The 27,924-nt window shown below is 38.8% G+C and overlaps 1 protein-coding gene across 1 annotated transcript; it reads left to right on the plus strand.

The window, feature by feature from the left end:
* Positions 1 to 27,650, plus strand: Slc15a2 (solute carrier family 15 member 2). The gene is made up of 22 exons (XM_052158856.1): positions 1 to 348; positions 2,507 to 2,594; positions 3,161 to 3,302; positions 8,240 to 8,332; positions 9,307 to 9,406; positions 11,464 to 11,554; positions 11,820 to 11,897; positions 16,614 to 16,696; positions 17,082 to 17,168; positions 17,488 to 17,577; positions 17,668 to 17,712; positions 19,078 to 19,110; positions 19,868 to 19,956; positions 21,344 to 21,425; positions 21,930 to 22,064; positions 22,779 to 22,943; positions 23,091 to 23,137; positions 24,349 to 24,459; positions 25,088 to 25,184; positions 26,248 to 26,394; positions 26,978 to 27,082; positions 27,399 to 27,650. The coding sequence occupies exons 1-22, from the start codon at positions 211 to 213 to the stop codon at positions 27,573 to 27,575; spliced, it is 2,223 nt and encodes a 740-aa protein (XP_052014816.1). The 5' UTR covers positions 1 to 210; the 3' UTR covers positions 27,576 to 27,650.
* The last annotated feature ends 274 nt before the right edge of the window (positions 27,651 to 27,924 follow it).

Raw genomic sequence — 27,924 nt, forward strand, 5'->3', positions numbered from 1 at the left:
CGTGTTGTTCTTACTTCCCCATGCCTTACCTTTGGCAGAACCAGCGTGCTGACCCTCTTTTTCCTATAGCTTCCAGTTCTGCTCTGAGGCAGGCAACCACTGAAACTGACACCCACAGGGTTAAATCTATTTGCTGTAGCCATTCCTCCTCCCCCTAGTCCCCCTTTTCACTGTAGGCTGGCAGCAGTCCTAACTGCCTACTGAAACCAAATGCTTGAGGAGAGAGAGAGTGAGGAGCCAGCCATGAATCCTTTCCAGAAAAACGAGTCCAAGGAAACACTTTTTTCACCTGTCTCTACTGAAGAGATGTTGCCCAGACCTCCAAGCCCTCCGAAGAAGTCACCTCCGGTGAGTCGCAAAGTTCGGTTTGTCTCTGACAGTAACAGCGTACGTAAGCCTTTCAAAGTTCCTCCTTGGCTGTTGGAACTTTGTGCTGACCTGTATTAGAGCAGAAAAACTACTCTCGTGGAATTAGAATTCACCTGAAAATTAATTCTAGTCTCTTCTGTTTTGGGAAGGAAGCAACAGGGTGGGTTAGCCAGATTTTTTTTTCAGTTGGGCCCCAGAGTTTTGCTCTATTTCATTGCATATTCCCTGGGGGAGTAAAAGCACTTTGAATGTCCAGGGAGACTTGGCAAGCATTCCTGTCTGGAGAACTGTGTGTGATTGTTCTTTCCTTACCAATACCAAAACTCAGCCTTTAGTTCCCCTTGTGTGAACAGCCTTCTTTTTTTGGACACCAATAGAAGCTTTAGAATAGCCCCACTCTCTGTCACTAAGTGTCCCTACTTTAAAGTGGGAGGTCAGATAGAGCAACAAAGAATAATATTTTGTATTAGGTACTCATTAAAGCACTTCCAAATTTATCACCTCATTCGATTCTCATATCATAGTAAAACCCTCTCAGTAGAAAGACTACAGTAATAATAACCAATAATTAGCTGAGTTATTTAGTATCAGCCAGGAGGTCAGTATGATTCTTATTTCTTTGAAATTACAGAATTAAGACACAGAGTCGATTATTGGTGTGACTTAAGAAATGATTTCATGTTAATCCAATTAGTGAGAGTGTACACCACTAAGGTTAAATAAACTCTATGTTACTACTTCTCAAGATGTGAGCTTCAAAGGTAGTAATTTCAATTCATTGCATCTTTCAATCACGTTATTATCATGCAGTAACATGTATGTAGAAAGATGATTTATATCAACATAGGTAAAGGCAGACTAAGTTTAATATATATATATTAGCAACATATATATATATATATGTATATATATATATATATAATCATATCTTGTTAAGGGTGGTTAAAGAGAAGCATACCTATGGAATAAGAAGTAATATAAATCTCGTGTTAATATTTGAATGTCTCAAGAGATAGATTATCTTTATCCCCTTTCCATATCAATGGAGTTACTGTTGTGGAAAAAGATTTAAAATAAAACATGATATTTATTATTTCACATAATGCATGACATAGCACAGTTACTCTAATGCACAGATTGAAAATGAAAATCTTGTTTCTGGAGAGATGGCTCAGCATTTGAGAGAATTTGCTGTTTTTCCAAACGACCAGAGTTTGGCTCCTGGTTCCCAAGTCATACAGTTCGCAAGAACCTATAACTGCAGCTCCAGGAGATCCAACATCTTTTTCTGGTCTCTTCAGGCATACACATACTGAGAGTCTCATACATACAAACACACATTACCTAAATACAAATAAAATGAAAAAGGAATATTTCAGAAGCATACTAGTAGAAAAGGTGGACACTTAATTTAATAGGATTTCAGAATTCTCTTCCCAGAGTTAAGGTGATCAATCAGCTTTTATTTAGGAGTGCCTGGCCACCATTTTGAGCTCTATGCCGGAATCTAGCAGGCCATGAAAGAGAAGTCATCAAATTGTCAAGATTGCCCCTAAAATGGTGACCATGCAAATGGGACCAGTCAGTGCCTGTAGTAGACCTAAGTGGAATAGTGGCATCTAGCTCTGACTGCCTGGATATCATGTGCTCCAGAGACTACCTTTTCAATTTATTCTTAGCAATAATTATGATCATCTTCTTGCCTAGACCCATAGGCTTTTACTGAGATACTGTGGAGAGGTGAGCGGTCCTGATCAAGGAATGTCTGGCTAGTCCCATGTTAATAAAGGATGAAGTAATATTTGGACTTTTTACTCCCATACCAGTAATATAAGCATGATTAGTATAGGTGAAGAGACGACTACATATATTATGACAACAGTATGCAGAGACCACTGCTTTGTGCTAACTGATTACAGCTATTTAGGGATGAATTTATCTGGATATAATGGGGTTCACCTGCAACCTGAGCTCTTTGGGAGCCTAAGCTAGGAAGATCTTAAAATAGAGGTCAGCCTGGGCAAAATGATGAATACTTTGTATATGTATATTTCAAGATATGTTTTATTTGTAGAGTAACTATGTAGTTTAAATGGGGAAAATGCTCATTCATCAAGCTTTGTCTTTTCATGAATAGAAAATCTGCGGCTCCAACTACCCACTCAGCATCGCCTTCATTGTGGTGAATGAATTCTGCGAGCGATTTTCCTATTATGGCATGAAAGGTAGTTCTGTGCCCCAGAGTCTTCTCTGTTTATGATTCTAGCAGCCTGGCCTCCTTTTCATGCATTTTTCCCATTCTCTCTGCCTTGGTATAAATTGATCCTTTCCTCTGGCCATCATAGTAAATGTCTCATAACATTTTATTTAATAACTCATGCTGGCTAAGATTTAAAAAGGCTCTCAGGACGAATGCACAACCAATAAGAACACAAGTGGAGAAATCTCTCATCCTGTACATCCCATTGAACCATATTATTGCTGGGAAAGAGTGGAGGAAGGGCTGTAGGAAGCACTGTGAACTTCTCACAGTGTAAACGATGCTATAGGTACACAGAGAGTGAAGGGATGAGTGTTGTATTTGTGTAGGCGGCACGCCTCATTTACTTTCACTGTTCCCATGGGTCCTGCTTCTACCGCCCGGCAGCCATCACCCAGTTATTTCCCTAATAGAGGTGCTGAAGGCCAGGATCACCTGTAGAGCCCACAAATCAAATATAGTTCTCTGTGAATCCTTTTGTTGCACCTATCTCATTTTGTCTCCCATTCGTTTTCTTCTGTTTGTACCCAGCTGTGCTGACCTTGTACTTCCTGTACTTCCTGCACTGGAATGAAGACACCTCCACATCTGTCTACCATGCCTTCAGCAGCCTCTGTTATTTCACTCCCATCTTGGGAGCAGCCATTGCTGACTCCTGGCTGGGGAAATTCAAGTAAGGACAATGGCAGGCCACAGCCTCGGGAACCTCACAAGTTCATTGTGCAGAAAGTTACCCAGAACTCCTAATACCTTGTCTGCTAGGAAACAAAACAAAACAAAACAAAACCAGAAAACAAAACAAAAAAAAAATACTCATTGCTAAGTCAGATACATGCCTCTCCAGGACAGACAGCACAGAAAACCTTCTTCTTTCCTTACACATCCCCAATGTTTTCACGTCCATTTAGTCCAAAGTTCCCTCTTAAGACCTGCCTTTAGTCTTCCACTCTGTAGCTTAAGACAAAATCTTATTTTATCCCAGTGGGTCCAGATTGTTATCCAGGGGTAAATGTCAATTTGTAGAGCCATACTTTGGTTTTGCTGCTTTCCCCTCAATGTCTCCAGACTCGGTCACCCCAACTCCTTCAGTCTCTTATCACACTTTCTTGTCAGAGACTTTCAAACTATCTCTGTTGACAGTCTTTGCCTTTCTGTTGCTTCCTTCTTTAGAATCTAATAAAGAGTTTACAACTTAAAATATTAATCTATTTAGTTCAGTTCTCTTGTTCCTAAAAATAGAAGCAGCAGACAAGGTATAAAGTCGTAACCATTATTTGTATGGGCTAAAGATAAGCTTTTGGTATCCATTATCTAGAAATATTCTGTGGATTTGCCATCTGTGGATTTTTCTGAGTTACTGATCTCAGAGTATACTCTTTTAAAAATGTGACTGCATAAGATATAATGAATTATGTGGGAAAATAAAAGCTTGTATGGTAAAATTAGTATAGAAAAATGCTATATTGTTTTAGAACATTAAAAATAATGTTTCTTTAGTGTGTAACTACCTTTAGTCTCCAATAAGTTAATATGTCCTGTAAAATCTCCAAGTGAAACATAAGCATGTATTGTTTCCTGAAGTAATTTGACTGTGTGGTATTGTGTTTGTAGAACTATACTTTGATAGAACTTGTCTTTGTTTCACTTAAGTTGCTATGACAAATATCCTGATTTTAAAAAAAGCAATATAGGAAGAGATTTAGATGCCTTACAATACTAAGTTATTGTCAAAGTTAAGGTAGGAACTCAAGAAGCTAATTGCATCATTTCCTGAGCCAGGAACACTGAGAGAGTAAACTCAACCTTGACTGTTTTAACTCAGTTAGCTTTTCCTTCTAATATATTCAGGACAGCTGGCCTAAGGAATGGCTCTACCTATAGTGGGCTGCATTTTATTACATTAACTAACATTCAGCACACACACACACACACACACACACACACACACCACACATCCATAGACATGGCTAAAGGGCAACCAGATCTAAATTATTCCTCATTAAGACTTTCTTCCAGGGGATTCTAGTTTTGTCATGTTGACAGTTGAAATTAACCAACACAGAGTTCTAACTGCAAATACCGACTTATATCTTAATTTGGTGTATGTATGCACATGCACGTGTATATTCACATATGTGGATATATACATGCAGTCTCTTCAGAGAGGCATGGTGGGCACATTTGTTACTTGTGTAGTAATCATTGAATTTGTTCAGATATGTTCTGGAACTACACTGAGAATAGAAAACACAAGCCATGGTCTATTCATTTAATTATAGAATATACCATTTCCTTTCTTTACTCTTCAGTGCTGATGCTGCAGTTATATTTTTAGAATAACTTCCTTTGAGATTGAAGAAGTAAAATTTCAGGATTTGGTGAACAATAACTTCCTTATTATTTTGGAGGAAACTTAATACTATTCACTTGTACTCTTAACTCAATCTTGCTTGAGTTTTTTTTTTAACTTACTTTTATTGAAGTCTAATTTACATAAGCTACACAAACCCAAAAGTATTGAAATTTTACAGAATTATCACCATTACCTAAACTATTTTCTCTAGTTTTCAAATTCTCCCTCAGAATTAGAATCTTTTCCTGTACTGGAATCACACACAAGTTTCTAGTATTTTCAAGTAATCAAACAAAAATCTTGAATTCTTTTCCTATTTTCTTCCTCCTTCAACCACTGCCATGGTTTTCAAAAACCATCTATTTATTAGACATTTTCTCTCTCTTTATCATCATTTCTTATGACAGAGAAGAATGCTTCAATAAAAAAGAACACAATTTAATTCAGTCTGATCCAAATCTAAGTCTTTATTGACCATCCCTTATTTGTCCAAATAATCACAAACATAAGGAGATTAATTATATGTAATACATTTTTACATTGTTAAAGTTCAAATAGTTTTAATGGGAGTAAATCATTGAAGTTTCAACAGAAAATGCTATAAATCACCTTTTTCCTCTACTGAAATTTGTCAGGATAGTGATGATGACCTCTGTTAACAACTGACAGTGTCTGTGTCTGAGTGTTTAAACTTAATTTAGCCTGTTCATTATTTCTTGCCTTCTCTAGTTGTGTATTTTCCTCATTCTCTTACTGTTGTATTTCTGGTTGGTTTTGATTGGCCTCCATTTTCCCTTTTTGATTACTTAACTCTTTCCTAATTGTCAGATTTCTACCAAGCAGTAACTCTCACCTTTCCCTTTTCACAGACTGAACTGACTGTCCTGTAGCAGGTCTGGAGGTGTCTAGTTCAGCTAGATACAGACAGCCACTCAGAGTGTTGGAACCTGGAGTTCAAATGGCAGTGTGCATTTATAATTGCATATTTCTGTTCACGTTGGCAGACCCTTATCCTAGCTTCCTTATGTCCCCACAATGAATCAACTGTGTGAGTCTCCAAGTTCTGAGGACGCAGCAGCGTGCACGCTGGTCCTCCTCCATCCTAACCCCAGCTGCCTGCCATCAATTGCTGCCACTTTGGTTTTATATGCATTGTCTCTAAATTGAAAGGGACACCTAAAATGTTTTCACCGCTGTCTTTTTTTTCTATAATTGAGCCTAGACACTATTGTCTAAAACATCACTGAGCCTGAGAACATGTGTGCACAGCACTGAAGAGGACTTTTACTTGCTTTGGGACTTGATTTGTTTTAAATAACACACTTTGGGGAGTGACTTGATATCTTGTTCAGATAGAGGATGATTTAAAACTTGGCTAATTTCCCCCTTGTAGACATATGTGTGTGTGGACATAAATGGGAGAGCCTCACACACAAATAAAGTGATGGCTACATGGGTGGGAGAGATGGCTCAGCCGTTAAAGGCTAGGCTCACAACAAAAACTATAAGAGTGATGGCTACAGTGCACTGGAATACATTGGCTATTCACACCACCATACTTTATTCCTGATTTTAAAAAACTGGAAGTAAGTGGGTCCTCTTCTGCTTTTTAAAACCTGCGAAGGCAGCCTTGCCTCCATGCAGGAAAAGGAATACCTACCTATATGTTCAAACCTGTCCCCTCCTCTTATCTCTGTCGTAGCTCTTGTTTCTGTTTTATGCTGTGCTAACTGCCTCCCTCTTGTGTGTGTGTGTGTGTGTGTGTGCGCGCGTGTGTGTTTTCAATGTTAACTTGGAGGTAGAATATTTACATTAGGAAGATTGTTTAAATAGTCAAGAAATGATTTTCTGAACAACTGCTAAAAGCCTTTCTCTGCTTACTGTCCCAGAATCCAAGCTATGTAAGAGGCACCCAGAATCCCCAACTCTTGTATAATGAGATCTTAAGAATTTAGTTTTATTATGTTTATGTATGTGTATGTGTGTCTGTATGAGAGAACATCACATGTGGGTGAGTGCCTGCAGAGGCAAGGAGGGGGCATCAGGTCCCTTGGAGCTGGAGTTACAGGTGTCTGTGAATCACCAGATATGATAGGATTCAAACTCAAGACTCTTGCAAGAGGACTTAACCATTGAGCCATTTCTCCATCCTATTTAGTTTGTTTCTCTTTGACAATTTAGCATCGTCTCCTCGAGGTTTGTAATAACTAGTTTTCTTTCCATTTCTTCTCATTGCCTTTCTTTCTACTTCTTCTTTTTATTTCAATAAGGATTCCACCCCCTGAAAACTAATTTAAGAAGATTAGACATTTAGAATGAGGGACCCCAAGTTGAGATTCCTGGTACCCCCTAGGGGCTTCCTGGCACTTTTATTGCACTCTTTATATTTGACACTAGCATAAAATACTTTAAATGATATATAATTCTGATATATATATAATTCTGAGGGGTTGTGATATCATTAGCATTCCTGTGTATGATAAGATACACAGTATACATGCCACTTATGGTAATACACATAGGGAAGATAAGCAATATTGTGTCATGTCAGTGTGCAGAGCTCTACATATGTTCTTATTGGAATTCCTTAATGTGCTACTTATTTGCTATTCAAGTCTATTAGAAAAAATAACTTAACAGGTAGCTTTTACCAATTGCATGATTTTTATCACTGAACAGCTTAAATCCTTTGTACTTCCCTATTTTTTGGTAAATTATCTATGTGGAAATCATCTTGGGGTTTATGGTTAGCCCAAGTGTCCACATTACCCAAATTGAACCTAAAATTCCTTTGACTCTCTTTACATCTCAATGCTTGTTGGAAGCCTTTTGTATTAGCACTCCTAGTTACTTGGCATTCATCTTTCCTCTTGATCTCTGGAGCTAAGAGGTATTTCCTGAGAAAAAAAGAGCAAGTAGAGGTATGTTGTTCTACTGATTGAAACATCACTGTGCTTGCTGCAAATCCACCTACGTCCTCTCCTGTCTGTATAGATGTAGGGTCACTCTGAGCACAGAGCAGAGCAGAGAGCAGTTCTGGGAAGAGAAATAGAAAGAAACATCTGCACCATCTGAGCAGATGCTACTGATGAAGAATCACACTCCCTTTCCCTCCTTTGTGTACATCATACACCATTGTTTCTGTTTCCCAATTCATTTTCTTCTCCTCCACTCCAGTCTCTTCCTCTATTTACTGAGAACAGAGTGAACACTGATGTTTCTGAACAATACAATGACTGACTTAACTTTCTTCACAGGACAATCATCTATCTCTCCCTGGTTTATGTTCTTGGCCACGTATTCAAGTCTTTGGGTGCCATACCAATACTGGGAGGAAAAATGCTACATACGTGAGTAAAATCATGGAACCCACTGTGTTGCTGCCTTCCTTACCTTAGGCAGGTATATGTCTCAGAGATTCACTACAGGTGGCTTTCCATTTTATTATCAGAGATTCTCCTTTATTTTCCAATGTATAATTTTACTGCCAACCTTGTTAAAAGCAAAAGAATTACAAGCAACGGAATCCTTTCTTATATTACCAGGTCTCGGTTTTTATTAAGTAAACATTTGAAGACAAGTAGAATGACCAATTAGTATACTTTTCATAAAAACTCTTCATGAGCTTGAAAGTAAGGAAACCTTTTATACTTCCCTCCACTTACCAATCTATTTACTTATATTAGAGAAGTCATAGCCAAAGCTTAGGGTATGTCTATGTATGAGTAATTCTATAGATTACCATTTTACTGTCTCTCTTTACTTTAGGCATCAGTGTTTATAGTTAGATTATATATATACCAATTTAACATACATATATACATACTCTGAGTTGAAATTTTTTACTATATTTGAAAAGTAATAAACACCAAATACCTTCTTATTGCTGTTCCATAAAACTTATTGATGACATTCCTACTTATGAAAAATCTCAATATTTTACTTTGTAGTTAGTAAGCATATACAAGAGTAGAGTCAATAAGATCTTTCAACTGAATTGCAAAAATAAGATACTAAAAACTGGTATGCTAGATTCCGAGTCCCTGCAGTGCCTTCTCCCACTTGATGCATGCAAAGGACAAATAAACCTACCGTGCCCTGAATCTTTTAAGCAATTCCGTTCTTAGCAGAGTCTCCAATGTGAAGACAATAAGTTCTCATGAGTAGATCTTGGAATAATGGCAAGTAGAAAGGACCCACAAGGTTGATGGGATAAGAAGATGTTATCTTTGAATATCTTTTTTCTCCTGTGTATTTTTGTAGCCCACCTCTACAGTTGGTTTGGTATCAACATGGTTCTAGCATCCTTGCCTCTCCATTTCAGAATCTTATCATTGGTTGGCCTGAGTCTAATAGCTCTGGGGACAGGAGGTATCAAACCCTGTGTGGCAGCTTTTGGCGGAGACCAGTTTGAAGAGCAACATGTAAGGATCTTCTCATTTCTGTATTTTAAGAGTGTGTAACCAGCATCAAAATGGGGAACGTGTCAAGCAGCTATTTGCTAAGACTGAGGTAATCCCACTGATCAAGTCCAGTCTGGGGAGCTGAGTTCTGGGCTGGATGCAGGTCATCAGCATAGAGAAAACTAAAGGTCAGTTACAGTAACCAGGGTGGGAAATGGACATGTCATATGAAGGAAGGGAGAAAAGCAAGGGCTCAGAGACTGAATAAGATAAGCAGAAAGGGAGCTTGGATGTGGCTCAGTTGGTAGAGTGCTTGTGTAGCATCCATGAAACCCTGCATTCAGTCCCCAGCAAGGTATAAACTGAGTGTGGTGGCCCATGCCTATAATCCCAGCATTTGGAAGATGGAGGCAGAGGGATCAGAATTTCAAGGTCATTCTCAGCTACGTATCTATTTCAAGATATTCAGCCCAGGATACACAAGATGCTGACTCAAAACAAAATGCAAATGAGCAAACAAAGCCCAAGGAGATAATCATATACAGCTATTCATAAGTAGTAGGGGATGGCCATGTTTAAATCTGAGTCCAAGAAGTGGAAGCTATAGGAAGTGAGGTGCTTGCTTCCTGGAGGGTAAATCCACATAGGATTGGAAGTCACCTTACTCTGACTTGCGGTACCTAAGAATGACTGTGGTGAGTACAACAGGAATTGGAAGTATGATACAGAGATGATTTTGTAAAGGGGAGAATGACAACTCATAATAAAACAGAATTCCATTTTGTAGATTGGTTTTCCTGGCTGATCTCTTCGTAACATTTTCATTGTCAGTGGTGGGTGGGGGATATATGACCAAAATGAAAATGAGCACATATGAGGCACATGACAATTGGGCAGGGAACAATCTATTCTTGAACTACCAAATACATCTAAATCCTTCATTTTTTTAACACACACACACACACACACACACACACACACTATTCTTCATGAACCTCTTCCTTTTTCCGTAGCTGTTTCTCCCCTCCCTGATCTGTATGTGAGTTCTTTCCTCCTTACGTTTCTCTATACCACAAGGTCTGTTATCTCTCTTCCTGTCCCTATTTTTTGTCTGTGTGTCTTATCTTCCTATGCTTCTCCTGCTGTGTAGACCACTTGGGTTATTCAGCACACTTTATTCTGGGATTTATGGATTCTAATTGCTGGTTGACATTGGAGAAATGACAGTCCTCTAGCAGACCAGCTTCTGTGCACAGTGAACTACAGGAGTTAGAAGAGTGAACGTGCATGCATGTGGGAAAGAGAAGGAGGAGCAAAACACACACCACAAACCGAGCCTGGGAAGGACTGATTGTTCTAGTGTGTCAGGAAGAGCTGAAGTGCCAGAGTGAAGTACACCCTATGTAATAGATCACCTATTAAAAAGTTCACTTGAAAGTTGTTGTATTAGCAGCTGGCTCACAGACATATTTCAGTGAATAGAGCAAACTCACCCTCAAGCTTCTACAAGCCCACTTCTAGGCCAGCAGATTCCCTTTTGCACTCTCTGGAAGATCTATCTCCCTGAAACCCGAGTTATTACTTTCCTCCTAGATCAATAGTAGCTGCACTACACTGTTCTACCATACACTTCACAGCATACATTCATTAACTCAAGGAGTCATGTACTTAATTAATACAGTCAATAAACATTTGTTGAATGTCTAATATATGCTAGCATTTTTTTCTAGATACTGGACATTACAGAATAAAATTTCTACCTTAAAGAATACTCACAATACACCGAATAAAATGAATGCTTAATACAAATAAATTAATAGTATAATAAATATGTATAAGACACAAGAATGGTATTGAGGGCAGGTTGGTCAATTTCCCCCAGGTCTTAAAGAGCTTTTAATTGAGCTTACAAGGTGAGTAAAAACTCATCTAGGGTCAACCAGCTACTGTATTAGAGAGCTAATGAGATGGTCACATACCATGGTAGCATGATCTGAACCTGATGCTTTGTATGTCTTTTAGCATGCAATGGGGTGCAGCTAAGAGACATGTTTCCCTGATGATCTGTCTCATTGCAGGCAGAGGCACGGACTAGATACTTCTCAGTCTTCTACCTCTCCATCAATGCAGGGAGCTTGATTTCTACATTCATCACACCCATGCTGAGAGGTTAGGATTCTTTCTGTGGGGCTGCATGTATAGGACTTCCCTCTGGCCAACCAAAAACCATTCACAGCTTCTCCTTCCCTACGGGCTTATAAATATGTGAGATGGTTTTTATTTGTTTTGATTGGTCTGATTTAAAAGAAGGGTTGTGGGGAAGATGATGGGAAGAGGAGAGGATAGCTATACCCACACCAAGAGTCCAACCTTATAGAGTAAAATATTGCAGACTTGTGATTCACAATCGCTCTTCCCTTCCTGTCTTCTTAAGGGGATGTGAAGTGTTTTGGAGAAGACTGCTATGCACTGGCTTTTGGGATTCCAGGATTGCTCATGGTGCTAGCACTTGGTGAGTGTAGTGGAAAAGGTTATGAGCAACCATTGATCCCTGCCACATATAAGTCATCATGTAGGAACCTTCCCACTAACCCTATCAAGCAAGCATCATTGTAGTTGTTTCCCTTTGGTTTTGAAGATAAATTATAAAGAACATCAGAAATTTTTAATTTTTATTATCTGTGTATAAACATAGATTTGTGTATCACATGTGTGCTTAGTGTCCACGGAGCCAGAAGGGGGCATCAGATCCTCTGGAACTGGAGTTACAGACAATTGTAAGCAACCATGTGGGTACTAGGAATCTACCCCAGGTCCTCTAAAAAGAGCAACAAATACTCTTAACTTCTGAGTCATCTCTCTAGTTCCATAAACCACTTTTTTCTTTTCTATATTCTTTGTTTACATTCCAAATGATTTCCCCTTTCCCGATTACCCCCTCCCCATATGTCCCATAAGCCCCCTTCCCTTCGCCCATTCCCCAATCAACCCCCTCCCACTTCTCTGTTCTGGTAATTCCCTACATTGCTGCATCAAGCCTTTCCAGGACCAGGGCCCTCTCCTTCCTTCTTGGGAATCATTTGATATGTTAATTGTCTTGGGTATTCAGAGCTTCTGGGCTAATATCCATTTATCAGTGACTGCATTCCATATGTATTCTTTTATGACTGGGTTACCTCAGTTAGGATGATATTTTCCAGTTTTAAGTGCTCTAGTCATGTAGTTGATAAATTTCAAGGAAGTCTTTTAAAAAAACAAATCTTGGGGTACATGTAGGATTGCCACTCAGGAGTTTAAGTGCCTAAAAGTTTTAAATATCTCAGATGATACTCCCCTACCCATACCCCACCCCTGCAATTGCCTCTACCTCCTGTGTGCTGGGATTAAATGTGTGTGCCACAAAGGCCTGGCACTCTCAAGTGATTCTTACGTGTTGTCAGGATTTAAGCCCATTGCTTATTGCTGAAATATGCAAGGAACTAAGATAATTCAACCTCTGTCCAAGCTAGTTTGTTATCTAATACTTTTTTTTTTTTTTTTTTTTTTTGGTAAGTAGATGCTACTTTTGATTGCCTGGGCATTTCAAAGCAGCTTCCAGGTTTAGCCTTTTTCTTCCTTCCTTCCTTCCTTCCTTCCTTCCTTCCTTCCTTCCTTCCTTCCTTCCTTCCTTCCTCTTTCTTTCTTTCTTTCTTTCTTTCTTTCTTTCTTTCTTTCTTTCTTTCTTTCTTTCTCTCTCTCTCTCTCTCTCTCTCGCTCTCTCTCTCTCTTTCTTTCTTTCTTTCTTTCTTTCTTTCTTTCTTTCTTTCTTTCTTTTCTCTCTGTTATGCAAAGCTTCCAAAGAATTTCCCATTGAATAAAGAGAATTAAAGAGGAGTTGGATTAGTTAGGAAGTAATGCAACTTAGATCAAGTGGCATTCTTTTAGCACTGAGAACCTTGTCCTGGAAAAGACAGGGGATATGTGGGCCTGTTAGTTTAGGCAAGTCCCCTAAGGGGAGGCTTGGGTGTGATTGTTTCTAGTCATTGACCTGGAAACGTGTCTCACTCTGAGCCTCTGGGTGACACCCCTCTGGAATATATCCAGTCCAAACACATAAAGAGCTCAAGAGGAGAGGGAGCCCGGAGACTCAATGTTTGGTCTGATTCTTTTCTACCAGAAAGGCTGAAAGTAATACGGTTCCCAATTCCAAACAAGTGTATTCTGGGAGAGCCATGACCAAATACTCTCTGCTTCCTTCTCCCTTCAGTGCTAAATATTTTCTACAAGCTCTTTCTTGTTGTTTACACTTATTATCATGACAGCTTCTCTAATTCACTCACTGACCAGTAATTATATTTAGACATTAAAGCAATTATGAAGGTTAAAAAAGATTTTGTAATTATAATGCAAATAGGTAGTGTCTGTCCTTGTTAGTCACCAGCTGAATTTTATGGTGCTCATAACAATTCCTACGTAATAGATTTTGTGCTAGGTATTAGAACAATATTGGTGATTTAGATAGTTATAAAGTTTATATTCTCAAAGAATTTATATAGTGCAGGAGAAGTAATCCAGACCAGTAAACCAGGATTTGTCACATAGAACAGTCAATATCATAACCCGGGAATTTTAGAGAAGGCTGTGGAGCTCATAGAAGGGCTTCTGATGGCTCCAGATGGCTCTGGAGGTTATAAGGGTTTGCCTATAGAGAAAATTCTAGCATAAGTCCCCAAGGATGGACAGTCTTCATCAAAGAAGGTACCATGTAGAAAGAATATATGGTTTGTGTCTTTAAGTGAGAGATATCACAGTTGTTCAAAGGCTTTGGAGCAAAAGAGAGAACAAGAAAGAATAAAAACCACAAGAAACAAAATAATAAAATATAATTTAGGCCATGAAAGAATTAAAACTGGGCTGGAGAGATGGCTCAGAGTTTAAGAGCACTGACTGCTCTTCCCAAGGTCCTGAATTCAAATCCTAGCAACCACATGGTGGCTCATAACCATCCGTAATAAGATCCAATGCCCTCTTCTGGGGTGTATGAAGACAGTTACAGTGTACTTACATATAATAAATAAATAAATCTTTAAAAAGAAAGAAAGAAAACTTCATTGTGAAGACAATAAAAAAAATAGCAAAAACAAGTTTTGAGCAAAGAAAGAGTTGATAGGTTTTTCTTTTTGTTGTGTTTTATTTTTTCAATGGTTTGCACTATGAAGAAGAGATTGGGTTAAGGGTGAGGCAAACCTAATATTGATCTCGTTTGCTCCTTTAAATTTTGTCTATAAGGTACATGCCTTACTTGGCTTACCTAACTTGGTCCCTTCTGAATTAGCAAGCCTTGGTACACTGGGATCTGTGAAGTCAGGGAAAAAATAAGACACTGTTGAATAGAGGGTTCTGACTTGAACCACAGGCTAGGTAATAAATCATTAATTCAGATTGTGAGGATGAACAGATTAAGGCAATGCTGATGGATTTGTTTGGGATAAATTGTATTATAGGTAGTCTTGGCACATCTAAGTGCATTGCCACTTAGTTAAATGGAAATACTGTTTTAGGGCCCAGAGAAAACCAATTAGGTTTTAGACACAGATCTGGATCTATAAGGTATAGCCAGCAATTAAGCTTTGAAAATAGAAAACTCTAACAAAATAAGAGTAAGGCAAAAAAGAAAACCTAGGCTCAAACTCTAAAGACACAACAGCATTTAAAGGACAGGCACAAAGAAATGCCCTCAAACAAAACACATTGTAATCTTAGCACTCTGGAGGAAGAGGCAGGAGAATCATGTGTTAAAGTCCAGCCTAAGCTACAATATGAGCTCAAGGCCAGAGTGGGCTATAAAGAGGTACCCTGTCACACAGATGGAAGGAAGGAGAAAGAAAGAGTAGAAAGGGGAATGGGAGAAAGGAGGGCTACCTCATTGTCAACTACTTTGCAAATAAAAGGAAAACTAAGAAATAAAGATGTGGTTATGATACACAGAATGAGCTGAAGAATAGTAACAGGATAGACTAGGATTTGGGGGATGGAGACAGGAAATGATGGACAGTGGTTAGAGCATTAAAGAAGAGTAATAAAACGTTAGGTGAGAAGTCAGGTTAAGTGAGCTTCTTTGAGAGGGGGCCTTATATTTTCTCCCTACATTCCCATAGTGCCAAGTACAGTGTGTAGTACAAGAATGTGTGAATGAAATTCTTTATGGTGGTTGGTATAGCTTTGCTTCCTGGTGCTGTGATATAATACCCTGACCAAAGCAACTTAAGAGATAATAGGTTAATTTGGTTCACAGTTTCAGGTAACAATCTACCGTTGCAGGGATGTCAAGGCAGCAAGAACTTTAAGCTGCTGATCACATTACACCCACCTCACAACATTGCAGAGAGCAATGAACTAGCAGATGCACAAGTCTGCTCAGGTGCATTTGGTCATGGCCCAGGAAATGATGCTGTTCACGTAGGGTGGGCCCTTCCACTTCAGTTGCCCTGAGTAAGCTAATCACTCATAGACACTCTCAGAGGGTCCTGCCCATGTGATTCTAGGTTTTCTAGTTCAAAATATGTCCATCACTAATGCTGAAATCATAGATTTGTTTTTTTAAGAGAGAGACCTCATGCTAAAATGTTATTTACAGCAATTTCTACCATTGAAATCTCATACATGGTGCTTAATTTATTTAATCTTCAATTTACTTGTGTTTAAAATGGAAACAGTAGTACATATTTTGTTAGACTAAATCAGCTGAAGTACATAAAATGATTAGTAATTTACTTATAATTAATTCTTCAATAGATAGGATAATGATGAATTTAAGAAGGCTTTTCCTGCTATGAATTTGGAATTTTTAGGCAGATCTGGAAAAGAAAATTTTAATTTGCATCAGTCTAAAGAAGCAACTGACTAGAAAATAAGAAGTAAGCTAATAGACATTTTAACATGTAAGGATAGAAATTGTTCTAGGTAGAATAGGGAAGGTGGCAATGGTAATGTAACAGGTGACAGCTGAGCTGTGTGCGCTTAGGAAAGAAAAATCAACCATATCACATGTGGACAAAAAGGAGGTGGCAAAGATGACTTCTATCTCTGTTATTCCTTGAAGGTCTCCATGAATATCTCCCAACAATTAACCACCATTTTCCCTCGGCTATTCTGAATTTAGGGAGTGAAAGTCAGTTCTCTGTGAGATTTGATGCAGACAATTAAGTATTCTGAGAAACTAAGAATGTTGTCTGTGATTCAACTGCAGTTGTGTTTGCAATGGGAAGCAGGATGTATAGAAAACCACCTCCTGAAGGGAACATAGTGGCTCAAGTTATCAAATGCATCTGGGTAAGTTCATGAATTGCCTGCCGGCTTGCCTTTTTCAATAGAAAGTAAAGTTGTCATGCTAGACGCATGGTTCTCCACACATGGGCATATGTTTTTCTCCACCATCTTCCTTCTATGAGCCTACCTTTTGACAAACTGAGTTGAATTGGTCCTCCTTGCCTCTTCTTGACCATTAAAGTTTTAGATGTAATTAATTCTAGTAGGCAAAAAAATCTTGAGTACAATTATATGCCATTAGGAAACAAAAAAAGATTAAAATTACACCTCAGATATTGGAATTCAGTGTCTGATAAAGTTCGAAGTCCATTCTTGACAGTATGAATAAAAACTGAGAAGTCAGGGGTACTTTCTTTTTGTCTATCTCTGATTCTGGTCTCTGCCCTAGTTTGCTATCTGCAACCGCTTCAGGAACCGTTCTGGGGATGTTCCAAAGCGACAACACTGGCTAGACTGGGCAGCAGAAAAATACCCAGTAAGTGGAAACTGCAGAACTATGTCAAAATCCTATGAAATCTTTCAAATTCTTTTCTTCTATGAGCCTACCTTTTGACAAACCTAGTTTAATTGGTCCTCCTTGCCTCTACTTGGCCATTAAGGTTTTAGAAGTAGATAATTTCTAGTAGAAGAAAAATCTTCTGAGTTCAGTTGTGTGTGTGTGTGTGTGTGTGTGTGTGTGTGTGTGTGTACACATTTGACCTCTTCTTTCACTGGTTTTGACCATTTTTACTCTAAGCTAGAAAAGCACATTTGGAACTTTTGGCAATTCTGCCTGCTCTTCCTTCCTCCCGCAGAATCATCTCATTATGGATGTGAAGGCACTGACCAGGATACTGTTACTTTATATTCCACTGCCCATGTTCTGGGCTCTTTTGGATCAACAGGTAATAGTGATTCTTGAAAACCATGTCTTCCTTTATCCTCTTTCTTATCATTTGAAAAGGATATCTCATAACAAAATCTGTCGGCCCTAGGGCTCACGGTGGACTCTGCAAGCTAACAAAATGAATGGCGATTTGGTGAGTTGAAAAAGTTTCCAAAAAAAATCTGTTAAATTCTTCATTGTACATAATTTATTTGTAATTAATTTAGTTTATACATTTTTTATTTCTACATACATCTATAATCTTTGTGATTAAAAAATAAAATTGACTTAAGATCATTAGAGATGTACATTAGGCCCATAGATAAAGATTAAGATAAAGATATCTATGAAAAATCTTTAGAAATCAGGAAGTGAAGGGTAGGAAATACCCAGATTCTCCCACTTACCCACCCCTTTGTAATGTACTAAAAGGATAGCAGATAAAGTAACGCAAGCCTGGATGCATGATTTTCTTCCATTTGAGTCTGTCTTAGGACATGCAAGAAAAGGTTTGATTGATGCTTCTATACAACTTCTCCCATCCCTTTGACTAGATCAAGTAAGGAACCCATGAGATCTGGAGAAAAATTTAGAAACTGTCTATATCTATGGAAAGAGTGAGACAATTATAAAGATTATTTTCCCTTTTCCTCATGTTCATTCTTTGGCCCAGTCCATCTTTTGGTCCATTCTCTATTGTTAATTATTCCATCTAACTCTAGATTATTATATTGATAGTTTTGAATGGATGCATGACACCAGGAGCCTCCAAAGCATGATTTTACCTCACCCCTCCTCTAGCTGCCCAGGAGTTACCATGGCAGTTCTCTTATTGATTCTCTGGAGAGCATGAAAGTTGAACATAATGTATTGGGGGCAACGTCAAGCTGAACACAGCACCTGTCCTTCTGTCATTTCTATCCCTGACTATGGTGATGAGATTAATTAAAATATACAACTTTACCACTCTCAAGCAAAGTATAGTTCAGGTAGAACACCTCTCATCCAAAAATCTGTTATCCCAATTATTCTAAAAAACAAAACAAGACAAAACTACTCTTGATCTAATGATATCATAAAGCAAACCTTTTCACACCATAAAGCTTTGATGCACAGAATTCTTGCCAACTGCTGAATAAATTACCTTCAAGCTAATGGATGAGACATGTATACAACATATGTGTATTTCACATTTAATCTTCAGCCTTACTGCCCCTTCCGCAGCCTCTATTATGCATGAGCACAACAATTTGATTGTAAATCCCAAACATTTTGCAGAATGAATACTTAATCCATACACAAAAAGCAGCCCCTGGGGTCCATCCATCTTTAGCAAATAGTCAGAAGCCATCCAAAGTGTCTTCAAAGCCCAGATCCTTTGCCAGTAAGTCACAGATTCTGAACCAAAGATTTGATGAATGTTCTTTTATGTGCTTCTTATCTACTATCAAGCTGGGTAACCTAGGCTTTCCGTGTCTTCTGCTACTATCTAACTATACTTTTTTTTATGATGTTTCAGGGATTTTTTGTACTTCAGCCGGATCAGATGCAGGTAGGAGACTTCTCTGTAGGCATTGACATGAAGCTTTCCTTTTTTACCTCTTTTGTTCCTCTCTGGCAGCATTTGGGTTAATAGCCATCCTCCAATGTGCTGAGGAGGCCCATGCTGAAAGCAGTTTATTTGATCTTCCTCCTCTCTTTCACATTCTTTGTAAAGGAAAGTTAGTTCTGTTCAACTCCAGAGAGACTGAGTGTGAGCCCACTGGTAAAGTGTGAGCATTGACTATTCTCTCTATGTCAAGATAGTATAATTGGAAATATTGCCTAGGAAAGTGCAAACCCACAACTAGGGATGTAGCTTAACACTTGTCTGACACATAGGATGTCCTAAGCCTGACCCCCAGTACTACCAAAACAAACAAAAATGAAGTATAACCTTTTGTCGTCACTTGAGCAACAAAGTTAGAATCTCTGCTTACAGATGGTGATTTTCGGGATATATATTTAGTCCCTTATTTTCCCATTTAGGCTGTGAAACCAAAGACAAGGGATGATGGGAGAAAATTATTCCTAACTTGACTGACAGAAAAGCAGGCTCAAGAAAACTATTCCCTTGGTGTACTTGTAAGTCAAGATGTTTTGCAAGGGAAGTTGAGCCTTGGGTCTCAGGAGATTGAGAAATACAGACTCTTTTACCTACTAAGGTGAAAGTGTGGAGACGTGAGAGAGAGCATGCTGTCGGAGGAGAGCCTGAGCCCATTCAGGACAGAAGGGCACTTGTACTGATCCTTGTTACCATGGTGTTGCAGGTGCTAAACCCCTTTCTGGTTCTTATCTTCATCCCATTGTTTGACCTCGGCATTTATCGGCTGATCTCCAAGTGCGGAATTAACTTCTCGTAAGTGCTCACTCAGACCAGGAATCATTACATACCAACTCAGTTTGCTCAGCTTAGCGATGATTCAGAGCTACGATGTTCCTATACAATGGTTATTTGTTTTGATGTAGCATTCATCTGTTTCTAATTTTCCATGTTTGACAAAATTATAGCAATGTGGAAAAGTAGAAATTAGGTCTAACTGGTGAGTGCCAGTGTAAGAGACTTGAGTGTATGATATATAACGTGGGGGTTGGTCTTTTTTTTTTTTTATTCGATATAATTTATTTACATTTAGGGGTTGGTCTTAATAAGTATGGGGAATTAGCTTTCTAAAGCACCATGCTGCTTTGACCCTAAAAATTGTTTCTCCAAAGAAGTCTGCCTTATTTTTTGTGTGGTGGGGAAGGGGTAATTTTGTGTGTGTGCCACAACAAATGTGTGGAGGTCAGAGGAAATCCTGTGGGAATGGTTTTCACATGATTTGGTCCAGGAAGATAGCTCAGAGTGTGATGTTATGAAGGCATTAGGACCAAATCCTAAGGTTCTGATGACAACCAATTTTAAAACCTCCTGCTATTTCTATGAAACTAAGAAAGGACCCTGTAGGATTGGGTACAACATTATTGGTAGTTAGTGTGTGCTTAGTAGAGAGCACCCCATGCTTAGTAGAAAGCATCGTTTGTAAATTTTTGTGAGAAACAGTTTAAGTCTTCCTCCTATCTCTGGCATAACAGCAGTGTACTTGTGACAGTCAAGTGATGAACACTTCACCACATACAAATGCCCTCGTCAGCTATGATGGAGTGAGGAGTAGGGCGTCTCTAGGGCCAAGCTCCACATGGATGGATATCAAGCACAGATCTCTTATTCAGGGTGTTCACTGGTTAGTAAGGGAGCTAGAACACAGGCAGAGGCAACTTTTACGTGGTGATCTTTGGTAAATACCCCAGGAAGGGAAGAGGGAAATGCCAAAGAAGAACAGATAAGCAAGCCCTTCTTGATGCTCAGACCAACAAAGACTTCTAAAGAAGAAAATGAGTTCAAGTACAGCAGTTGATGTTTATAACAAATCTGGTTATATTGCCATTATTTTAATATTATATTCAATATTTAATTCTTATCTAATTATGTTAATATGTATAATTGTATTTAATATTTGATGTTATATTATGACATAATGGCTAAAGTAATCATAATCATAAGCAAAGGTGAGAAAAGTGGTATATTACAGAGGAGAGCCAGCAAGTATGGCTTGAGTAAAAGGGTGTTTTAGGGAGAGTTCCAGAAAATACTTTAAAAAGTAATTGGAATTAAATAAAGACAGTCTTTAAGACAGGCTAAGGAGTCTAGGCTCTGTACCTTCAAGAAAAGGGTAGATGTAATGGTTTCTCCTCTCCCACCACAGATCACTCCGGAAAATGGCTGTTGGTATGATCCTAGCATGCTTGGCATTTGCAGTTGCAGCGCTTGTAGAGATAAAAATAAATGTGAGTTCAGTGACTGCTAAGCTTCTACTCGGCTCCACTTGCTTTCCTTACATGTTCAATCTTGATTCCTCGGGACCCCCACAGTGTCATTTCATGGGACAATCATGGTAAATATAAATGAAGAGAGCAACAACACAGTGAGGTCCGCTTTCCACCTGCGAGACTCTGAGTTTATTTTCAGGAAATTCCGTGACACAAATACCCAGATACTTAGGGCACAAAGGTTTATACGATGCCTTTGTAACTATACACATAATTCTTCTGCCACTTTTAGTTAAAGAACGAAAAAACCACAACTGAAGTATGTTTGTTACCTACCGTTCATTAGTGCTTGCTTTGTGGAACTGGGGCCTTTCCTGCTTTAAAAAAAGTCTGAAAAGTTAACTTTTCAGATTTCTAAGCCAAATCCTCTTCAGAGGGATGAACTTGCATAGTCTTGGCCAGCAGGGCTAAGCTGTCAAAGATAGCACTAAGGTATGTGTTCTTGTTCTATCTGTCTCTCAGGGAATGATCCATCCTCAGCCAGCTTCCCAAGAGATTTTCTTACAAGTCTTGAACTTGGCAGATGGTGAAATAGAGGTGACAGTGCTGGGAAGTAGAAATAATTCCCTCTTGGTAGAGTCCATCAGCTCTTTCCAGGTGAGGTATGGGTACAAATGAAGGAGAAATTCTATAAGCTATAGTAGCCTTGGTTGCTTTAATGACATTCTTCATTAATTAATGACATTAATTAACTAAGAAAATAATTATTTTCTTATGTACTTAAGTAATCTCTGGTCACCGTATTCTAGTGATTGCATAATATTCTATCCTTGAAATATAGTTCATTTAAACTTTTTCTCACAGACATTAAACTTGGGTTTTGTTGTTGTTTGCAGTACAAGCACTCCCACCACATAAATACAGGTATAGTCCTGTGAGGATTTATTGTAAATGTTTATTTATTTTTAAATTATTTTAAAATTTTATGTGTGGATGCTTTGCCTGCATGTATATCTGCATCAGGTGTGTGCCTGATCCTGGAAAAGGCCAGAAGAGGACGTCAGATGCCCTGGAATTGCAGTTACAGATTGTTGTAAACCACCGTGTGGGTGCTGATAATCAAACCACAGTCCTCTGGATAGGCAGCCAGTGCTCTTAACCACTGAGCCATCTAAGTCCTTCTGCATTTATTTTTATGCATGATGTTATAATAAACATCCCTCCTTGTCCGTATATATGCCTCTGTGTCTTATGCCAGTATCTTATAAATGTAAGAACTAGTATTGGATGAGGTTACACATCCCAAAGCTATAAAATTGCAATGTCTACAATGGCACAGAAAGTGAATATAACAGGTTCTTCATCCTACAGAACACAACACACTATTCAAAACTACACCTGGAAGCAAAAAGCCAAGATTTACATCTTCGTCTGAAGTATAACAATTTGTCTGTACACAATGAGCACTCTGTAGAGGAGAAGAACTATTACCAGTTGGTCATTCATGAGGATGGGAAAAGTATCTCCAGTATGCTGGTGAGTTAGGAAATTGTTCAAGTTCTAATCTGAAGTAAGATGACTGGCTCATCAGAAGTCACCATGGATCTGCCTGAAAATGCAACGGTCTGCTTGTAGGTTTCCGTTTGCCAGCTCCTACTGGCTGTCTGCTTTCTTCTCTTGCAGGTAAAGGACACAGGAATCAAACCAGCCAATGGGATGGCAGCCATCAGGTTAGGGTGCTTCACATAAAGAGGTCTCACATTTTATTTGTTCTGAGCAAGGGTGAAAGTCAGGGACACTGCTGTCTGTCGCAGTTTTCTAAGGCAGTGAAAGACAAATGTGCCAGCCTGCCTCCTCTTGGCAGATAATCCTGAATCAGCAGAGACCCTCTGTTCTCTACCGGGTTTTCCTATCTAATGTATCTAAGAGTAAGGTTATCTTACTCTTAGCAAAATAACTGTAAATTTCTATTTTCATCAGACAAACATTTAGAAGCGAGCAAAATGCACCTACCTTCATTTTGATAGTTGGATGTCTGCCCTGTAAAATATAGGTATCTATTATAAATCGACAGAAGTATCAAAAGAGTTGGTTCTTAATCCCGATAAGGATAAAGGTCTTGTCAGATGGCACTGAACAGATAGAGACGTGGTCACCTCCCCTCTGTGGCAGGAATTGGACATCAAGACCAGCTAGTTATTATTTAAAATGTAGAGGAGAAACAATGAAGCAAAGTATGAATTCACTGAAAAGTAAAATGCATGTAAGTGCTGTGCTGGAAAGGCTTCAGAGAAGACAAACTGCGCAGAGGACAGGGCAGCAGGGACAGACTTTACTGCATCAATAAGGAAGAGTGGGAATCAACTTTCAGAGTACTAGCAGGACAGGACCAAACAGACAAGCCAATGTAACTGAATGTAAGAAATAATCACTAGCCTTAACTTACTCCTGGAAAAAAGGACCTTTTTTCCTAGAATGTTAATTTATGACTGACACATACTCACCAGATGGCCAGGTAAATTAAAAGGGTTTTACATCTAGAGTGAGACCAAAACTAACATTGTTAAAACAGAAATGAACCAAAACCCCATTCTGAGGGGAGCTTAAGGTCAGACTACTAGAAAGAGGATTCTGGAAGGGCCCATGATTTCCAATGACTAAAATATAGTGACAATGCCTTCTGCGGGCTGGGTCTTTAAACTTCACATGAATCAAACTGTACTTCTTATATAAAAGATAACCAGTGGATATAAAATGTTATATCCTTATATATACTTATATTTATATTGTTTTCCTTGAATCTTAGTTGAGAGATTCCACCATTAGGAATTAAAAAAATGTCTGGTGAGAGCAAAATGCACCTACCTTTATTTTTGATAGTTGGATGTCTGCCCTGATTTGGATGTGATTTTCTGATGTATAAATAATTTGTCTGCCCCAGGTTTATTAACACTTTGCATAAAGACATGAATATCTCCTTGGATGCAGATGCTCCTCTCAGCGTGGGCAAAGACTATGGAGTGTCTGAATACAAAACTGTGCTGAGAGGAAGGTAAGAGCCTTGCCCTTGTAGACATCTTACTTTTATCTTTTTCAAATCTTGTTTTTGTATTTTGGTGATAGACACAGGCATGTCTGTGCTAATTTGGGGTATCAGAAGATTTCTGCTTCTTTTTCAATTCTTGCCTCCTTACCTCAGGCTCATCTGACTTCTGCATTGGTCAGCTGAGACTGTGGTAGTTGTGATGGACACGCTGTGTAGTTAATACAGCCCACCTCTGTGAGGCTCACAAGGTTTATTATTGATTTTGGATCCTGATCTTTGGCACTTCTCGTTGGTATCTCATTATTTAGAATTTCCTTTTGGGTTTCCTGTTTTATATTATTCTATTAAGTCATAAGATTTATATGAGGAAAGTTCACAGGCTTGAAATATACAAAGGTTGATCTGTGTAATCTTTTGTAGGGGTTAGAATTCACTATGTACTTAGAAGGCAATAGCACATGCAGATCCAAAGCAGGAATGTGGCACAAAAGCAGCTCACGCCCAGGAGTGTCTGTCTTCAAAGACAAGTGGCTTCATTACTTTCCTTGTTAGAGTTGAGATTTCTCTTCCCTGAGCATGAGAGTGTTTTCCTAAGCAATAATGTCTATTTTAGCCAGATCTCATCTTGTCACAGGTATCCTGCAGTGCACTGTGAAACTGAAGACAAAGTCTTTTCTCTCAATTTAGGTCAACTAGACCTTGGTACAACATATTTGTTTGTGATCACTAATGTAAGTAGCTTACAACTACTTCCCTTCCCTCTGGCTGCTTGTCTGCCTTCCTATCTTGCTATGTCTCCTTTATTTACATACATAAACACACACACACACACACACACACACACACACACACACACCACAGATTCCTAGCTATTATGTACATTCTCAACTAAAGAAAAACCAAGATTCTTTTACTTCACTATTTTGCACCTAAAGCCCTATTTACTTAGAGCCAAAGGCATTTGGACACCAAAGACTTTTTTAATATCAAGGACTTTTACTGTAGATGATTGAAGTTAAGGAAATGAATGTAGTGTTATTGAGAGAAAATTCAAAATACTGGGCTTGTATAGAAATGTCTAAGCTCTTGAAAGTAACAGAGAAGTGAAACTAAAAGAAAGGAATAGATGTAGATCATAGAGTGCTGTAGTTCTAAATCATAGAAAGCTGTAGTTAGAGCTAGATCATAGAGTACTGTAGTTATATCTAGATCATAGAATGCTGGAGCTAGATCTAGATCATAGAATGTTGGAGTTAGCTGTAGATCTTAGAATGCTGAAGTAGATCTAGATCATAGAATGCTGGCATTAGATCTAGATCATAGAATGCTATGAGTTAGCTGTAGATCTTAGAATACTGGAGCTAAATCTAGATCATAGAATGCTGGAGTTAGATCTAGATCATAGAATGCAGGAGTTAGCTGTAGATCTTAGAATGCTGAAGTAGATCTAGATCATAGAATGCTGGCATTAGATCTAGATCATAGAATGCTGGAGTTAGCTGTAGATCTTAGAATACTGGAGCTAAATCTAGATCATAGAATGCTGGAGTTAGATCTAGATCATAGAATGCTAGAGTTAGCTGTGGATCTTAGAATGCTGGAGCTAGATCTAAATCGTAGAATGCTGGAGTTAGATCTAGATCATAGAATGCTGGAGTTAGCTATAAATCTTAGAATGCTGGAGCTAGATCTAGATCATAGAATGCTGGAGCTAGATCTAGATCATAGAATGCTGGAGTTAGCTATATCTGCTTATGATTACTGAGAAGTCAACTTCTTCTTTCTCCCACTAAGATCACTGATCAGGGTCTTCAGGCCTGGAAGGCAGAAGACATTCCAGCCAATAAACTATCCATTGCATGGCAGCTTCCACAGTATGTCCTGGTTACAGCAGCAGAGGTCATGTTCTCTGTCACAGGACTTGAATTTTCTTATTCTCAGGTAAGATTTTGCAAGTAGAAATGGTGATACCACTTAGAATATATTGCGTTTTAATTCTCATACATCCTAAGATCTCCATCTCTTTGGTTCATGAGTTCCTTGCATATGACCCTGAATAGTCATCCTGATTTCCAGGATCATGACAAGGCAAAATTTGAGTCTGTGTTGTTTGGGCTCTGGAGAAAAAAAAATAAGATGAAAACCAAGGGTTATAGGGTGAGACTACTCATATTCAAATATTGGCTGCATGACCTGCTGTGTAACATGAGCAAGTAAATTATCCCTCTATGGCTGTTTTATTTCCTTTTCTTTATGTTCCTTTTACTTTTGTTGTATTTTCAGAGTACTAAAGTAATACAGCTTATCTCTTAAGGTTGTGCCAATAATTATATGGTACAATGAATCAAAACATTCAGTAAAGATATCCACTTTCTCCTTACTGTTGTATTATTACCATCCCATAAATCTGCTCCATAGCTGAACGTAGTCGGGGAGGTGGGAGATGAACGTCGTTGTGGGTGATGTTTCTTAGATAGACTTGTGGAACAGGGAATCTGGATATTTACAAATGTGTCCTTCCTAGGCACCATCTAGCATGAAATCTGTGCTCCAGGCAGCCTGGCTGTTGACAGTTGCATTCGGGAATATCATTGTGCTGGTCGTGGCACAGTTCAGTGGCCTGGTACAGGTATGGATCAGAGGAGAGCAGGAGCTCATGTCTACACATATCTACAAAGGGATGTTTCCCCTCCAACTTTCTCTTCTCCCTTCCCCCATCAGTGATTCGAGGCTTAGATAACAGCCTTTGCCAAGAAATAGGCATACATGTGTGGCGATAATGACCACCATGTACCTGTGGGAGGAAAGGCCAGTGAACCTAGTGTTCTGCCAAGAAAAATCCCCAAGTGATGATTCCTTAGCTATTTTCCCATCTCTCCACTCCTAGCTCCTTTTTTAAATTAGGCTTCTCCATAATCTTTTCTTTGGTTCATGTCTCCCTGCAGTGGGCCGAATTCATTTTGTTCTCCTGCCTCCTGCTGGTGGTCTGCCTGATCTTCTCCATCATGGGCTACTACTATGTTCCGCTAAGGTCAGAGGGTATCCACGAGGCAACAGATAAGCAGATTCCTCACGTTCAGGGGAATATGATCAACCTAGAAACCAAGAATACAAGGCTCTGATGTCTCCCTGGATGGATAACTGATCCCTGGCTCTAATTTCAGCCATCGATTGCCTTCAAGCAACATTTTTTTTTTCCCTCTGACTTAGGTTAGGAGAAGGAAACAGCATTTATCTGAGTGGACCGCCTCCATTTTTCTACCACAATAGAGACAATTCTAGGACGAGGTTTTGAGGTATATCTTTAAAGAAGGATCCAAGACTCCATGTCCTACAGGCTATTGATAAACTCAGTAGACATTAGGAAATGTCTCTCAAGCCAATCCAGTATCTCCAAATGCCCATGAAAGTACAAATGTGTAGTAAAGATAAGTCTCGTGGGTATGCTAAGTTTGGGAGATTCCTTTTTCC

This window comes from Apodemus sylvaticus, chromosome 15 (genome assembly GCF_947179515.1).
Source record: "Apodemus sylvaticus chromosome 15, mApoSyl1.1, whole genome shotgun sequence".
NCBI lineage: Eukaryota > Metazoa > Chordata > Mammalia > Rodentia > Muridae > Apodemus > Apodemus sylvaticus.

Coding starts and splice junctions, on each gene's coding strand:
- Slc15a2 (XM_052158856.1), top strand. CDS start 211: ATGCTTGAGGAGAGAGAGAGTGAGGAGCCAGCCATGAATCCTTTCCAG. Junction 2,595..3,160: donor TTCCTATTATGGCATGAAAG/GTAGTTCTGTGC, acceptor GTTTGTACCCAG/CTGTGCTGACCTTGTACTTC. Junction 8,333..9,306: donor GGAGGAAAAATGCTACATAC/GTGAGTAAAATC, acceptor TCTCCATTTCAG/AATCTTATCATTGGTTGGCC.